The 17995-nt window shown below is 38.4% G+C and overlaps 3 protein-coding genes across 5 annotated transcripts; all 3 read left to right on the plus strand.

The window, feature by feature from the left end:
• Positions 1-3463, plus strand: LOC128178153 (heat shock 70 kDa protein cognate 4). Its single transcript, XM_052845192.1, has 7 exons — positions 1-158; positions 472-686; positions 805-1010; positions 1219-1386; positions 1492-2044; positions 2164-2565; positions 2786-3463. The coding sequence occupies exons 2-7, from the start codon at positions 476-478 to the stop codon at positions 3223-3225; spliced, it is 1980 nt and encodes a 659-aa protein (XP_052701152.1). The 5' UTR covers positions 1-158; positions 472-475; the 3' UTR covers positions 3226-3463.
• A 3320-nt stretch (positions 3464-6783) lies between these two features.
• Positions 6784-10524, plus strand: LOC128178278 (uncharacterized). Of its 2 annotated transcripts, none has more exons than XM_052845387.1 (3): positions 6784-7232; positions 9052-9201; positions 10185-10524. In XM_052845387.1, the coding sequence occupies exons 1-3, from the start codon at positions 7040-7042 to the stop codon at positions 10331-10333; spliced, it is 492 nt and encodes a 163-aa protein (XP_052701347.1). In that variant the 5' UTR covers positions 6784-7039; the 3' UTR covers positions 10334-10524. The 2 variants fall into 2 exon arrangements, with proteins under 2 accessions (XP_052701347.1, XP_052701340.1); XM_052845380.1 differs by lacking the exon at positions 6784-7232 and adding an exon at positions 8065-8358.
• A 1645-nt stretch (positions 10525-12169) lies between these two features.
• On the plus strand, positions 12170-16376 carry LOC128178229 (uncharacterized). Of its 2 annotated transcripts, XR_008242928.1 has the most exons (3): positions 12170-12759; positions 13571-15994; positions 16091-16376. XR_008242928.1 is itself a non-coding variant. In XM_052845293.1 (2 exons), the coding sequence occupies exon 2, from the start codon at positions 14041-14043 to the stop codon at positions 14857-14859; it is 819 nt and encodes a 272-aa protein (XP_052701253.1). In that variant the 5' UTR covers positions 12170-12759; positions 13571-14040; the 3' UTR covers positions 14860-16376. The 2 variants fall into 2 exon arrangements, 1 of the variants encoding a protein (XP_052701253.1); XM_052845293.1 differs by having other exon boundaries at positions 13571-16376.
• Positions 16377-17995: the final 1619 nt, after the last annotated feature.

The raw sequence follows: 17995 nt of genomic DNA on the forward strand, positions 1-17995 counted from the left end.
ACGTGGATCTTGATATGTGTTTGCATTGGATACGAACATTCTAGACCTTCATTTGTGACGTCACATCCTCCTCTAGTATTAAAGATCGGGACACGCCGGGCGTAAGAGCAGACCGGTAAAATTAAGTAAAGGGGAAAGGGGAAGAAATAGAACATCAGGTATGTCGATCTTAAAGAAAGTTAAATCCAAAGACTTTGTAGAGCATGATATTTTGTTCAGTTGGAAAAAAATTATCATTTTTCTTCAATTTTGATAAGATTTTCATTCAACCCTTTGTGAGCCAGCACGTGCTCATTACGTGGGGACTAAAAGGTCTTGTTATCTACAAATATTGCATTCTTTGTTATTAATTTTAAAATAATGATAAAAAGAAAAATTATTTGGTGGGTCAGTATCGGTTGATTTATCGATTCAATTCTCTGCTTCTTTGTCTCAAATTTTTATTTTTAACTCTGAAATATTTCTTTTCAGCAACATGAGCAAGCCAACACAGCAAGCCATTGGAATAGATCTTGGTACCACATATTCCTGTGTTGGAGTTTTCCAGCATGGGAAGGTGGAAATCATTGCCAACGATCAGGGTAACCGAACCACCCCCAGTTATGTAGCGTTCACAGACACGGAGAGGCTGGTCGGCGACGCAGCCAAAAACCAAGTCGCCATGAACCCCAACAACACAATTTTTGGTGAGGAACTTGTTCATGTGTCAGTTTATCTGATAAACATGTTCTCCATCATTTTCCATAAAGAAATCTCCGTCTTGCAGAATTAGAGTGTTAACCATTGTTTGCTTCCTCATTGTAGATGCCAAGCGTCTGATCGGCAGAAAATTCAACGATGCTTCAGTACAATCCGACATGAAACATTGGCCATTCACAGTGATCAATCAAGCAAGTAAACCCATGATCAAAGTCGAGTACAAAGGGGAAGAAAAGACCTTCTCTGCTGAGGAAGTCTCATCCATGGTCCTCAATAAAATGAAGGAAACCGCAGAAGCATATCTTGGCAAGGTATGCATATCGCATATTTACTTTACAAATAAATTTGAATTTTTTATTTTTGAAAGTTTTATCTTGAAATTTAAAAATGGGTGTACTTTCACTTTCGGGACAGACAGTTTACACCGAATGGCAATTTTGCTTAAATTTTTTTTTATCCCAATTTAGAGAAAGTGTACGTTTCTAATTTAATAAAATATGTGGTACTTTCACTTTGCAGACAATTAACAATGCCGTCGTCACAGTCCCAGCTTATTTCAATGATTCCCAGCGACAGGCTACCAAGGACGCTGGTACTATCTCGGGTTTAAATGTACTACGTATCATCAACGAGCCAACAGCAGCCGCCATTGCTTACGGTCTTGACAAGAAAGTTGGCAACCAATCGGTAAGTTTGCATGGTTAATTGAACTTATGTTTTTCCTTGAATTCTGTTGACCATTGTTTGTGAAGTAGTTCTCTTTGTGATGTACATTACTTCCTGTTTTTGAAGCAAGGTGAGCGCAACGTTCTGATCTTTGACTTGGGAGGAGGAACCTTTGATGTCTCAATTCTCACCATTGAGGACGGAATCTTTGAGGTGAAATCCACATCTGGAGACACTCACTTGGGTGGTGAAGACTTTGACAATAGAATGGTGAACCACTTTATTCAGGAATTCAAGCGCAAACACAAGAAGGACATTTCTGAAAACAAGCGAGCTGTCCGACGTTTGAGGACAGCCTGTGAAAGGGCAAAGAGGACCCTGTCCTCAAGCTCTCAGGCCAGCATTGAGATTGACTCTCTGTTCGAGGGTATCGATTTCTACACTAGTATCACCAGGGCTAGGTTTGAGGAGCTGAATGCCGATTTGTTCCGAGGCACCATGGAGCCCGTGGAGAAGGCTCTGAGAGACGCCAAGCTGGACAAGGCCCAGATCCACGACATCGTCCTGGTCGGAGGATCCACACGTATCCCAAAGATTCAGAAACTACTTCAGGACTTCTTCAACGGCAAGGAACTGAACAAATCCATCAACCCTGACGAGGCTGTTGCTTATGGAGCAGGTACGTCATGCAAATGACATGAGTTACGTTTATGTCATTTAATGAAAGAAAGAAAAAAAAACAAGTTTTCTTTTTGAGCAATTAAATGTTTAACTTATCTGTATGCTTGTACTTCACAGCTGTCCAGGCCGCCATTCTGTCCGGAGACAAATCCGAGGAGGTACAGGACTTGCTCCTGTTGGATGTCACCCCCCTGTCCCTGGGTATTGAAACAGCCGGAGGAGTGATGACCAATCTCATCAAGAGAAACACCACCATTCCAACCAAACAGACGCAGACCTTCACCACATACTCCGACAACCAGCCAGGTGTGTTGATTCAGGTGTACGAGGGAGAGCGAGCAATGACCAAGGACAACAACCTACTCGGAAAGTTCGAGCTGACTGGAATTCCCCCCGCACCCAGGGGTGTGCCCCAGATTGAAGTCACATTTGACATTGATGCCAACGGTATCCTGAACGTGTCAGCTGTCGACAAGAGCACAGGAAAGGAGAACAAAATCACCATTACCAATGACAAAGGTAAATAAAAGTTTTGAGTTGTATATCCCTGATTTGTTTGGTAATGTAGTGATGAAAACTCTTTCTCCATTCGCGGTTTCCACCAGAGGGCATTTCATGTCCAAAGATGGCTTAATCCTTCCTTGGATATCTGAGCATTGCCAAGTCAAATTATTGTGAAATACAAATTGAAAGAGGAACTTTGTCTGATATATTTTAATAACATTGTATTCAATTCCAGGTCGCCTCAGCAAGGATGAAATTGACCGTATGGTCAATGAAGCTGAGAAATACAAGCAGGAAGACGAGAAGCAGCGTGAGAGGATCGCAGCCAAGAACGGGTTGGAAAGCTACGCCTTCAACATGAAATCCACCGTCGATGACGAGAAACTCAAGGACAAGATCAGCGAGGGCGACAAGAAGACAATCCTTGACAAGTGTGAGGAGATCATCAAGTGGATGGACCAGAACCAACTGGCCGACAAGGAGGAGTTCGAGCACAAACAGAAGGAACTGGAGGGAGTCTGTAACCCCATCATCACCAAGCTGTACCAGGCCAGCGGTGGCGCCCCAGGGGGTGGCATGCCCGGAGGAATGCCCAACTTTGGTGGTGGAGCCCCAGGAGGTGGTGCCCCCGGCGGTGGTAGCGGTGGTGGACCCACCATTGAGGAGGTCGACTAATTATCTAATACTCAATGCTGTACGGGAAAAATTGACTTGCTACAACGTGTCCTTTATTACTTATCTCAATGCTATCAAGAGAATAAAAGACTTGTTAAAAATCTCTACACCATCAAAGGAGAACAACACTAATTTAATGTGTTCTGAAATACTAATCTCTTATTATCTATCGAGAGAAAATTGACTTGTTGCAATGTGTCTTTTGCTGATGTTGATTAAAAGGTGAAAAAAATTGAAACTGAAATGATTATGAAGGAAATTCAGAAAAGAATGATGCCGAATATTGATAAAGAAGTAAAACCTTTTGAAAGTAATTACGTGGGCCTGTATGCCATCATATTAATGCGTTCGAGTCAATTAGTGCTTGCATTTGACGAGAGGTTATAATATATGCATGCGCTTTCTATAAAGTTATATTTCTTTCGCAATTGGTGGTGTTTAGCAGCATCAAGGCGTTTCTGCATGATTCAAGTTGTCGCTCTTTATATCGGGATTCCTACAACTACAGTAGATTGCCCTGCTTGTCAGATAGGGTGCAGATGGTATAAGCATGGCAAGTCTTTCACGATGATCTCCATTTCTCTCAAGGTACCTCACTACATTAAGTCTTATACTTGTGTAAAAGAGTTTATGATGCTACGCCACAAAATGCGATATGGCGATTTGAAATATCTTGATTTGATTAAATATAGTCAAAGCGTAGTGGTTATCGGGCTTGTTAAACGCGATCCCGAGTTCAAATTCGCCTGAAGCTTGTTATGTGTAAGCGAAATCATCCCCCAACCTCGCCAAATAAAGGCTATTTGAAATGTACACTAGCTTGCATTGATGCCTCATACTATCTCTCATTATCACCCGAAGAGCTCAAAGATAAAGAAATGAATAGAATTTCAAGCCAAAAATATTTTGATTTTGCCCTACTGATTAATGGACAACGACCAAATTTTATTGAGAATGTTAAGGCAGTTTTAATGGTAATTTAAATGCAGGCGTTGAATTGATGCAACGACGAACTTATTGCAAGAACTATTGTAATCGAAAGTTCCTCAAAGTAAAAAGGTGGCAGTGTTGATAATAAAACATTTTATTTAAATTTACCTTTCAAAACCTCGTAAATTAAACATTTAGTGTGAGTAGAGTGCGTAAATTTAGTAGTTGATGTTAATCAATGTGATGCAAAGAAGGAAGCTTATATAGATCATGTACTATTTACATTCTACTGTGTTTTTCCATTAAATTCCGTGACGTTTAAATGCCTCTAAATGCAACACCTATTCACTGCGTATGAATTTACGATTAATTTACATAAGTAGTTCTCAAACAGTGATTTCTAAGTTATTTGTTAAATGTATTTCATGAATGTTGTAAAAACACCATGTTTTATAATTATTCAACAAAAAAGTTGACTTTATTGTTTAAAGCACCATTTCAAGAGTTATTTATCATGGATTATATTTTCATGCTCGTCGATCTCATTTCAACAGTCTATGTGAAAACCAGTTTAAACCGGTTTTACAAAACAGCTGTTCCTGCTGTTACTTATTCACTCCCTCCGTGATCTGCACTTTATATCGATTTATTTAAGTAAACAATTGATTTCTTCAGTAAGGGAATGTAAATATAAGCATTAAATGATTCATTTTTGACGTCGTCGTGTCAATAACTGCCGTCAGGTGACCAGACAAATTATCATAACGCGCTAACGCGCGTTATTCAATTTGTCTGCTCACCTGACGGCAGTTATTGACACGACGACGTCAAAAATGAATCATTCAATGCTTTAGAAATTATTTGACATTTTACTACAGTCTGTGTTCTCAATGTAACTAGGGTGTTGATCGATCACTGAAGATTCCACACATTGTACAGTTAAGGAGTTTGTATGGTGCAAGGACAATTTAACTATGTAACATAATTTATATCAGACATTTAAATGCTAGATCTGCGTTTGAGTTCAGCTTTTAAAAAAAAGTTTAGGAATGCTTTATTCATACCCTGAAATTGGTTATATATCGTGAATCGATATTTGTCCTTTTCGTCATTTTGTATCGCCAAAGATTAGAACTGTCTAGATGCTAATCGAGTTTAAACTGAAATAGTATAAGATCATTGCTGAAATGAGCAATATCATTTACGATTGTTTCACTTTCCATTGCCATATCTTTTTCCTACTGTTATAATAATTAATTCCATATTCTTTAAGTATCTATCTATACTACATATATGTACTGTATCAAAATAATAGATTCGAATTTTTGGGCTTTAATACCAAAAAATCGTAAGAGTACGGTCTTTTGTTTTATATAATTTAAACATCATCGGTACTTGAAGATTACCAATTTATCTTCATTTTTCTCAATCAAGGTTTGCTTATTAATAATCAACGAAAATTCTTTTTAAAAATCCGGAAATCATCTGGATTTTTGGATTTTACAATCTTGCGCATTACATTCACGATAAATCCCAGGAGGCTCTTTAGTTTATGTTTCCACAATATCACATTTGCATGGATAAACTCAGACACGAAAATACAAATACGTGTTAATTTTCATTGGAAATCTGCTGTATATCCTGTTCGTAAAAGAAAATACGGAAGATAACTCTTACTCACTGCATATAATATGAAAAAGACCGAGAGTTCCAAAATGTCAACATGGTGTGTAAATTCGAAGAATTTTTTAGTAAAAAACGTTGGTGAAAAAGTGTTGAATTCTTCATTAATATAAATTAAATTTTTAGATGAAAGGTATTTACAGTCTTAAAATTTTTTTTTAATGAATAATTTCACTGTTATTTTCAATGCAGCTTTATTAATTTTCTTTCGTTTCGGGGCGATTATGCAATTGCTACTTTACGGGTATATGGTGAAGGCCTGTCCCCAGACACAGTTAGATTATCTAACTAAGCAGAGTGTAGTGAAATGAATAGCATTATGTATATGTAAACAATTAAACAATACGGTGTGTCGATGTATCTATTTCGTAAATGTCCGATATCATATACAATGTCAACCCGTGCACGCACGGGTCAAAGTCTAGTATAAATTTTAGAAATAAATGCTCTGTTCTATCAATGTGTATGGAACTTACATGTACTTGTACCCTTATAGAGGAAATCGTTGTTAAAGTGTTAAACAAGCGCATGATATAAACTATAAACTGGAATATGTAATAATTAGCAAACGCGTTCACTTCAACATTCTAGAATAGGTATTTATAAAAAATACAGTTATCTTAATATTAGTGGATCATCATTAATCGCAAAAATAGACCAAAATTATGTCCCCACCAAAAACAGCTATATACTAGTATTTTAAAGAAGTCAGAGAAAGAATTTGCGCTGCTTGATGACATTTACAAAATGATGCAGCACTGGCAGTGTGTAGATGAAATAATACATTTCGTTTTCCAAAACTTAAAGCTTCAAACTTAAAGCTACAATAAAAGCGCTTATATTTTTTGTCTCTTGAAAGTATTTTTTTTTTCATCACGCCCTTGTCTAGAGTTTGAGCGCCATACTTGAAATTTAATTGTACTCGCGCATTGTGGGGGCTTATCAAGCCAACATTACGTAGACTAAAGAAACAGCAGTAAGAAAAAACTGAGATCGGTGATGTGTTCTCTATTAACTACCGTGCATCAACACGTGCAGTTATGCTTCGTTTGAGACTTGGGTTCAGAAGATAAGATCTCTACAATACGTTTTCAGTTTTGAGAGGAAAGTTTCATTTACAGGATAAACAAAATCATCGTAATTGGGAATAGTTTATAGCTGGTGGCATCACATCCAATGGCCGTGGAATTTCTCAGGATCTATGGAAGACTTTTTAGACGTCCGGTCTACCCCTAAGTTGTCGTCTGCCGTTCTGGTGACTGCGGTGTTTGTCCACGTGATCGGATTCTCGTCCATCCATTGGTCGGACGGTGGTGTGTTCTATACCGGACTTTGGAGGGCCTGTTTCCTGACCGTGCCCGGGTTTCACTGTAGACAGGATCCGTACTCAGCAGGTGAGTCATATCACAACAGGTGCGCGTGAATCCACCACTATCCCGGGAATACCCATCTGATAGAGTCGGTGTCTGCACCATGTTGGTTTAGCAATAAACATTATTTCTATCGTCATAACGAAACTTGAAATAAGCTCTACATTAAAAGCTAATATCTAGCATAAAAACGTCTTTATTGCTATCATCTGTATAAAAAGATAAAACAACTCTTCTACAAATAAATATTTATTTGTTATTAAAACAAATACATGATTGTATATCAGTATCTATTAACTGAAATCGTTCTCAAATATTTCTATAAAGCAAAACATGATACATGTATGTTTAATAATATAGGCAATGATGACATACTCAAATAAATCTAATTTGACCTTTACCAATGACCTAAACCCTTTACTGACTTGTAATTACGACATTGACCTTTCACAGAGGGATATAAACTTTTCTCTGTTTAGTTTAACAGAAGTGTTTTTAGTTTACGGTTGCTGGTAGACAGACAGAGAGACATTCGGACAGACGGACGGACAAAAAGACAGAGAATGGCAGACTTCCAGCTGGAAATATTAGGAAAGCTACCACCTTGAAATACAAATTATCAACAGTTACTACTATACCACTGGTGATATACCACCCACCACCCTCTCTCTCTCTCTCTCTCTCTCTCTCTCTCTCTCTCTCTCTCTCTCTCTCTCTCTCTCTCACACACACACACACACACACACACACACACATAAGGTGAAGGGGAGGGTTCAGATTGCTATTACAACCGTCATCTCCATTTATATAAAGCAATGTTCCTATTAGGTGGCGCTCTATAATGTCCTCCGGCTCAGGTTTGATAAATGTTGGTTTTAAAGTTTGTATCCCCCCAGAGGAACCGTATAACATAGAATTAAACAACTGTTACTTGTGAAAAAGAAGATGGCGGGGTTTAGAAGCGCTGGGACTCTGGTAAAGATCGTCTTCATTTTGGTCATCTCCGCCGTCTTATTCCACTTGATTGGTTTCTCCACGGTCAGTTGGTCACACGCCCACTCGGCCGATCAGTATGGGCACCGCCATATTACGTATCTCGGGCTCTGGATTGCTTGCGATCCGCACTGTTTCCGCTTATCACCAGGATTTGGTAATTAGATCATTAATTAATTATGAAATTAAATTATCAGTGGTATTTTAAGCTTTTTTATTATAAAAATTGATATGGAGACGAAAATATTAGAAACGATTCCGATTTTTCGCAAAATGATTATGTTTTTTCTGATTCAAAGATTGATTTGGAATCGGTTTTGACTTTCGTTTAATACGGTAATCATTTGAATATATTAGTTTTGTGTTACGATTGTCAAATAACGTATCTAGCCTTTGTCAGGCACGTAGCAACGGGTTGGGAAAGGGGGGGGGGGCTGGGGGAGCCAAGTCCTCCCTTTTTTGTAAATATGTGACTTTTTAAAAATTTTATTATAAGAAATATACGCGTACAAACATTTTAACCCCTCAACTTTTTGCCTGACCCATCCACTTAAAAAAACAACGGTACGTCTGTTAGTTAGAGATATCAAAGGTTTGCAGCATTACACACACTGTAGGGATATATCTCCTCTCACCTAAAGGGAACGCTCACGTGTAGGCGTGTATAAAGAATCTCCTCATCCATCGTGGTTTAGCCAATTAAATGGTGAAAAGAACGGTTAAAGGGGGGGGGGGGGGGGAGAAAAAGTCTCCCTTTCTTTGAAAGAGAAAGACAGAAAGATTTTACCAGTTGAAAACCTTGCATGTTTCATATAATCATATGGCCTTTACCTCTCTTTTGTTTCCACAGGTTGGTTTGGGGCTACACAGGCGTTTGAGACTATTGGATTAGTCGCTGGGTTTATCGGATTAATCCTGATCGTACTGTACATCTTTATCAACAAACTAGCAGGCAACCGGACACTCTTTATCATTAGCCTGGTCACAGTAGGAATAGCCGGTAAATGAACTTTTTAATTACATAATCTCTGTTATATATATACTAATATATTTATTTCACTTTTCCGTCTTTAATCAACATAAACACATTCACAAAACGACCAGAGGTGAAATAGATCATAAGACAAATAATTGGTTGTTACCCGGTCACGTGACGAACTGGTTCCCCTCAATTAATTTACATAGATTGCTCACACTTCACTGAGGATTCACTCGTATAAATGACAAGTATGGACCGTGTTTCTTAATTTGTGAAGGCAAAACATTCGTGGAAATCGACGAATGATAAGGTATCCACGAAAGTCACGAAAATTGAGCCACCTCCATATTTTAGTGATCTTAGTCATAGGCGTTCAAAGGAAAATTTCGTAATTAATACAGTTTGATCGGTCAGTTCCAGATAAAGTAGCTAAATATACTAGAGGTGTTTAAAATAATCTTAGTCTTCATGGTTGATAGAAATACAGGTATCTTGTTGGACCACAAGGATTTTCTAAAAATCTCATCCACACAGTGGTTCTGTCGTTGGAACAATTGACATTGATAAATAGCGGTCTCAGTCTATAGTCTCATTTTATGCTAATAAAGTGTTAGCAACGATAGGTAAATTTAGTTACAAGAATATGAACATCACATTGTGATCCTAAGGATGTTAGTAATAGACGATGCATAAACAGCAAGTCTGTCTTGTGTATTGTTTCTGATGTCTTTCTCTTTGATATACCCGCATTGCAATTTCTAGTTTCACATCACTGATAATTTTTCTATGATGTACCCCTATTTCTATATCTTATAACACGTACAGATCTTCTACAATCCAATCTTTCTCTTTGATATAACCGCATCACTGATTAATTTTCTATGATTTATATACCCCTATTTCTATTTCTGAAAACACATACCGATTTTCTACAATCCAATCTTTCTGTTTGATATACCCGTATTGCAGTAACTAATACCACACACCGATCTTCTCTACTTCAGCCGGATCTACGCTGCTGGGGGTCGTTATCTACGGTGTGCACGGCAGCGCCCTCTCGTGGTCGTTTGCTCTGGCCGTTATAGGTGGACTATTGTACCTAGTGACAGTGGCGCTGATGCTTGTCCACGTCAGCAAACCCAACGCCATCTGAGGAGTCAGCAGGAGCATATGTTACCGATAAAGTGCCGAGGTCTTTCTATCTCTCCCCTAACACACCTCCCTGGAAGAACATTTAAAAGTGCACAGAAAATACCCAACAGCGAAAATGAATAGAAAATGATGTATATACTTCAGGAATATATGTATATATTGAAAATTTTTAAATTATGAGCGAGAGTTCTACATACGTGTTTGTTTTCAATGCAAAGAAATTATTAGCATGATATATTGAGTGATTGCATATTTCTAACCCACACCCACCGCTCTACCACTTCACTGACTCAGTCAATAAATTCACTACTACATCTACTTATGAAAGTATATCAACTACTATATTGCCATCCCATCATTCAGGTAACCCCACCAGCCTGTCCTCTTTTAATAGTAACAACGTTATTTTGCATGTCCTTTATTATAAACTGTAGTAACACTGTTATTTTCCCTGCCCTTTATTTAAGTATTACCGTTATTTTGCCTGTCCTTTATTTTAGCAACACCGTTATTTTCCCTGTCCTTTATTATAGTTACACCGTTATTTTCCCTGTCTTTTATAATAAACTGTAGTAACACCGTTATTTTCCCTGTCCTTTATTTTAGTAACACCGTTATTTTCCCTGTCCTTTTTTTTATGTAACATTGTTATTTTGCCTGTCCTTTATTATAGTAACACCGTTATTTTGCCCGTCCTTTATCATAGTAACACCGTTATTTTGCCTGTCCTTTATTATAAACTGTAGTAACACTGTTATTTTTGCCTGTCTTTTATATTAAACCGTAGTTACACCGTTATTTTGCCTGTCCTTTATTATAAACTGTAGTAACACCGTTATTTTGCCTGTCCTTTATTATAAACTGTAATAACACTGTTATTTTGCCTGTCCTTTATTATAGTTACACCGTTATTTTGCCTGTCCTTTATTTTAGCAACACCGTTATTTTCCCTGTCCTTTATTACAGTAACACCGTTATTTTGCCTGTCTTTTATTATAAACTGTAGGAACACTGTTATTTTGCCTGTCCTTTATTATAGTAACGCCGTTATTTTGCCTGTCCTTTATTATAAACTGTAGGAACACTGTTATTTTGCCCGTCCTTTATTATAGTAACGCCGTTATTTTGCCTGTCCTTTATTATAAACTGTAGGAACACTGTTATTTTGCCTGTCTTTTATAATAAACTGTAGTAACACCGTTATTTGCCTGTCCTTTACTAATATTATAAACTGTAGTAACACTGTTATTTTTGCCTGTCTTTTATTATAAACTGTAGGAACACTGTTATTTTGCCTGTCCTTTATTATAGTAACGCCGTTATTTTGCCTGTCCTTTATTATAAACTGTAGGAACACTGTTATTTTGCCCGTCCTTTATTATAGTAACGCCGTTATTTTGCCTGTCCTTTATTATAAACTGTAGGAACACTGTTATTTTGCCCGTCCTTTATTATAGTAACGCCGTTATTTTGCCTGTCCTTTATTATAAACTGTAGGAACACTGTTATTTTGTCTGTCTTTTATAATAAACTGTAGTAACACCGTTATTTTCGCCTGTCCTTTATTTTAGTAACACCGTTATTTTGAGGCTTTGCGGTATAGAATGTATAATTTAGTATAATATCAGATTTAAAATGTTCAAATAGGACAGGCGGGAAAAACTTCTTTGATAAGCGACCACTTTATATTTTAATTAATTCATATTGTTGGCGTTCCAATTTAACATTATTATATTCAAAAATTTACAAAGTTCTCAACCTGATTTACTGAACGCCGGAAACTATAAATGAACAGTCTCGGAAGTTAAACCGAAATCAGTTTTATTTTTCGTACATGTGTATATAGAATTCCGATACAACTCGATGAATATCTGGACTCTAGCTCTGGAGGTGTGGTTTTTTCCAATAGATCATTTAGAATTCTCTGGGTTGTACAACATCACCTGTCATCGAATTCCGATGCTCTCCGTTACATCAGCTACACACGACATTGATGGGGTTATGAAAGACCAATAAAATCTTTCGAGAGAATTAAATTCAGGCGAGTATCCCAATGTCTATGAATTTAGTGCGGATTTTATTTTCTTTTTAAATGAGAGATGGTTTCGTTGTGGGTTGATAAATAATCAATGTCTTCTGCTTTCGCGTGGAAGCAGTGAAATCGACAAACAGCCATCTATAGAACGACTAGTTTCCGGCAAGTGCACAGTGACTAACACACAAGGAACAAATTTTAATCTCGTCTTTTTATACGGAAATGTGTACTTCTCTCCTCGAGTTTGGGAAACATACACTGGGACTGACAAGGGATGTGTACAGTAGAGCAGTTATTTATAGCATGCTTTAGCTGTACGATCTTTTAACTGTACGGACAGTCTATAGCTTTGAACTACACGTGCGGAGGCGATGTCTAAAGAATAAGTTCAGGTTAGTCCTAACTTTTGTAGTTTATGAAAGTGATGCATACGAATGAGTGATAATTCAACCTTATACAAATATGGAACTAGCTGCATGTTAAAAATCGATAATTTGCAAATCGTATTTCTGCACGTAGCAGTCCTTCTTATTCAGAGCTCTGGAGGAATTTGAGGATAACAAAACTGTAGCTGAACAAAAATCAAATCCTACTCTAGCAACCCATTTGTAAAAATTTGTATTGTTATCAATTGCAACTTTTGTAATTTTGCTATTGATTAGATAACTTAATCTTTTGGTAAAACCTCACAGAGCCCACAGTCCCGTATAGTAACGCCTTAAACTGTATTTCTATCAGCTGTACGACACATAATGTGACACCCTGAATCATACAGTGCATGCATATAGATGTACGAGTTGTTTTGGCATGCAAATCGCGACCCTCCCACCGGAAGACGGACCTATGCCGGTCCTTAAACAACCCCACAGAGAGCCGCGTAACGCAAAGTATTGTGTCCTTTCCAATATATTTCATTTTATCAAATAAAATATACAACATGACTGGAAAGGACAATTGCATAGAGGAAAACTCGTGTGTTTAAAGCTCTAACACACAACAATTCGTCTAAAGCCGCTCTGACACACGACAATTCGTCTAAGGTCGCTTTTGCTGACAAGAAAATTGTTCTCTATTTGTTAGAAATCATCGATCCAGGCCCCAGAGGTTTCGATACCTAGCCATGCTAACTAAATATGTATTCACTAACGGAACTGGCATCCCCTGGTCGCTCAAATCCTAATCGTCTGTTTGTTTCTTTTGCAGGGAGATTCCGCGTGACGAAGAAGCAGACGTTCGATTGATCAATAGCATCAGTTCCCGGCAAGAAAGTGGCGATAAATTTAGTTAATGTCGAACCATTGATTCCCTCGTTTGCTTTAGAAATTTAATGAACACGAGCGCTGGAGAACGCATTTGGACTTCGGAATTCTAGGATTAAAAATTCCTCTGATCTGTGTTCATTATTGGAACTCTCAGCAATCTCAAAACGTGTGCTAATTGCTCATTAAATAGCAGTTTTCAATGAATTTGGCCCGGATTTGAATACAACTCGTTTGATTAGCACAAATTTGAGCCCCGTGCACACGGAATCAATGTGAATTGAACGTGTGTTCGATGTCTGTGACAATAATGATGCACACAGATTTGTGAGGCATTTCGCTGGGATTTCGTCGTTAATTGGCCTGGAACTAGCATGAAAAACTGCCATATTTTATTTCATTTTTTCATTCGTTATGGAGAAGTCGAGAAGAGCTTCAATAGACAGGAAAGGGATACAGTCCTTGTTTATTCCCGCCGTTCCAAAGATTGTGTTCGAGACGTCTGAGGCCTGCGGCCATGACACTACTGGGGGCACCATCCCTCATTCTCACTCCGCCGGGGAGCTGGCATTGACCAATGAAAACAGTCATCTACATAACGCACAGCTCCCGTCGTCCGAGAGTAGCGAGTCCAGTTCTCGTTCGACCCTTGACCTTTACTGTTCACCCCGCCTGCAAAGACGGAAAGTGTTCCAGTTCGACCAGGATGATTTAGAACAGTCTATGACGGAAACCATGGTGTCCCGGAAGTCGACGAATACATTAGGACCCGGAAGTAAAATTGGAAGCACGTTGTCATTGACAAGTGAATGTACAGCAAGAAGCATCGGGCTCATTTCAAACGATTCGTCTTCAGATAGCACGCAGTTCTCGGACAAGCTGGAACAGATAAAACAAAAGCAGAACTATCTCCGGAGGTATGCTTCAAACCCGGAGAAAAATCAGAGCGACTCTGTGGAAAACAGTGTGCAAAGAAGCGTGAAGTCTTTCAGTAATCTGCAGTCCGACGGTCACAAGACGAGTGACGTAGGGAGCGACAGTATGGATGACAGTCTGTGTGATTTCGTCACAGCGCGGGAAGTTCAAGAGCAGATGAGACGCTTTTCTGTCGCAAACTCAAATGACAATTCTTCATCAAATCTTATAACCATGGTAACGGATGACTCTGACATGAAGGAAGGTCGAATCCGACAATGGCTGACAAATATAGATGTGAACGATGGGTCGCCCTAGGGCAACGCCCGAGCTGTGTACGTGTTCGACCTACAAATCGGGCATTGGGAGTCTTATGTGCGGTCCTTTGGTATGGATATAGCATTTGTCCTCGATGTGAAATTGTACCATATAACATACACCTGTATCGTAGATCTTAGTGGCCAAAGAAAACAGTTTGGGTTTTTGTCTATAATGCTAGTTATCTTTATTTTCCACAAGGCGTACAAGTGATACCAGAAAATGGAGAACCAGTGATTTCTATGTCTCTATCTTTCTGTAAAACATTTAGATACAAGTACTTAGTGCTTATATAAACTGATATATGAATTTTAAGGACATGCGGACGGACAGGACATTATGTTCAGATAGCACCAATCTTCTATTGAACCACCCGGATGTAGTTAGCTGGAGTTTATCTACCCTGTGTTCTTTGACCGCGCGATGCCATTCATTATTCACAAATTAATGGTTCAAGTACAGACAGCCCTGGTCGATAGATATGATAGCCAAGCCTAAGTCATTTACCATAGCTCGCTCGCGATCCAGTTTTCTTAATTCAATTGTTTCGGAACAAAGATGCATTGTGATTATTATATACTAGTACTCTCTGCTTTCAAAGCAAAACTTTGGAAAAATCAAGTTGATTTTTTTTTGTTCATCCCTCTGATACATGTAGGATTCGTCGGAACGCTGGTTTGAAACATAGTTTAAGCATCGTTTTCCTGGGGATGGGGAGGGTGGAGGATATTATGCGCTGAAGAATTTGGGATGGAGGGGGGGGGGGGGTGGGGGGTGGGTGACGCGGCATGGACTAACATTGAACCAGTCTTTAAACAATGTGATACATTTAGTCTATACCAATTTTTAAAAAAAAAGTTGTGCATGAAGAGATCACTAGACAAAGTGTGTACAAGCTGTAACCATACATCGTTAGGGTAAGCTATACAGGACTTTGTATTGGGTGTAGGACTCGGCATCCGCAGTATGTATCAGGTGTAGGACTCGGCAGTCGCCGTATGTACCGGGTGTAGGACTCGGCACCCACCGTATGTATCGGGTGTAGGACTCGGCACCCGCCGTATATATCGGATGTAGGACTCGGCAGCCGCTGTATGTACCGGGTGTAGGACTCGGCAGCCGCCGTATGTACCGGGTGTAGGACTCGGCACCCGCCGTATATATCGGATGTAGGACTCGACAGCCGCCGTATGTACCGGGATTAGGACTCGGCAGCCGCCGTATGTACCAGGTGTAGGACTCGGCAGCCGCCGGTAGAACCTGACGGTGATGAATACACCGTGTTTCTTCTGAGAATGAGTACTGGCATTGATCCGAAATCGATGGCTCTGTGATTGATCGATTTGCTAAGATCGATCGTTTTTGTTCTCACTGGATTACCTAAGAAAAATGGGAACTTTGCTCGACATGTACATCTATCAGAATTATACATATAATGGTCCGAACTGTTTTTACACTAAGAAAGCTACAACTTTGAATTTTGTTTATGTTTGTGTTTATTAAAGTTTCCTTTTTCACTAGTTTTGTCTTGGATAACGTCATGTAAATGTTCTTCTGATGCTCAAAGAATCAGGACAGTATACGTGTATGGTTTTAGTTGTTAAGTAATGGTACCTTGTGGGGTGAAAGGCTATTATGCGTACGTGGGCGAAAAAGAAATATGTAAATGAAGCTCCAAATAATCCCTCTAAATGTTCTCTAATAAATTCATCCTCTAGAATCCGTCAGTAAAAATAGAAATGTCTCTTGTGTATTTCTGTTTTCGTCAGATCTAAATATCCGATTATGTAAAACAAGCTGCAAAATTTGTACAAAACAAGATGGCGCCATCTAAACAAGTGTTGCTCCGACCGAAGTTCGAGTATTTTATAGGAAATTATAATCGTACAATACCACGTGGTTCGGTATTATTCTGAATATTCCGGAAAACAAGATAAACCAGAGAAAAATATAACCATATTTTTCCGATGTTCTTCCGTTGGGTGCTGTAATATGTGTATATCACGAAGTTCTGCCTAATTATCTATCTGTAGAACCGCATTGTTGTCATTTAACGAACACGTGATAGAGTCTTAATACTCTAGACGATGAGTTTTGTCAAGAAATCGCCTCTAACCCAAAGCTCCTACATGCGTGTCTTTTGTCTCTAGAGGCTAATCAAACCCAAAAACGCATACTTCTGAAACATTAAATGCGAAATCAAGGATAAATCCCACATGCACGATATCATGTGCTTTTTTACCCCTTGAAATCAAAATTGCGAATAAAAAACTGTTTTCACTTTTCATGTAGTCTTTTTTTTTCTTAATCAAAGCTTGTTGCAATAGAAAATATAAAAATATTTATAAAGCATCTTAAAATACAATTCGCACCCACAAGCTTTTTTTCTGATATACTAGTATTTCAAATCGCACAACAGCCATTGGCCTTTTATGACTTGAATATCAATAACTTAAAGCTCAGCTCGCTGAGTAATTGATTTTGTTACGTTATACTGTCGCATTTCCATTTTAAAATGATTCCAATCTGATTTAAAAATGTCGTTTCAGCAGATTTAAAAACAACACTAACTGTACGGATGTGTTATACGGAGCATAGAAATCTCTCCGTTTGGGTTGGGCGAGTCTGATATCTGGGTTTCATTTCGTGATTGTGACAGTGAGAGTAAAACTACACAATGATTTTGACACGTATCAGTACCTTGATTGATCGTTATTCCCAGAAACAGAGAGAAAAATCAATGCACAATAATTGCAGTTATTGTGGATTGTTTATGCAATGTTATGAACTCATGCTAATCTTCCTATGACGTTCGTTCTCTCTTTGTTTTTTCCATATTATTATTTTTTCTTATGAAACAAGTTGAATAACATTATCAGATATCTTATGTTCGTTCTTTCTTTGCTTTTCTAAATTATTATTTTTTCTTATGAAACAAGTTAAATAACATTTTCAGATATCTTATGTCCGCTTTCATATCACATGCATGGAATAAGACCATGCAGGGTGATTTTAAAAGTTATTTTAGTATATATGGTAATCGCCTTCTTCTAATAATCGTTGTAGACACGCCCATTATTCCTAGGGATGACAATGTGATACAGCCAATCGGAATCTTACACCGCCACCTTACTTA

This window comes from Crassostrea angulata, chromosome 1, assembly GCF_025612915.1.
Source record: "Crassostrea angulata isolate pt1a10 chromosome 1, ASM2561291v2, whole genome shotgun sequence".
In the NCBI taxonomy this organism is placed as follows: Eukaryota; Metazoa; Mollusca; class Bivalvia; order Ostreida; family Ostreidae; genus Magallana; species Magallana angulata.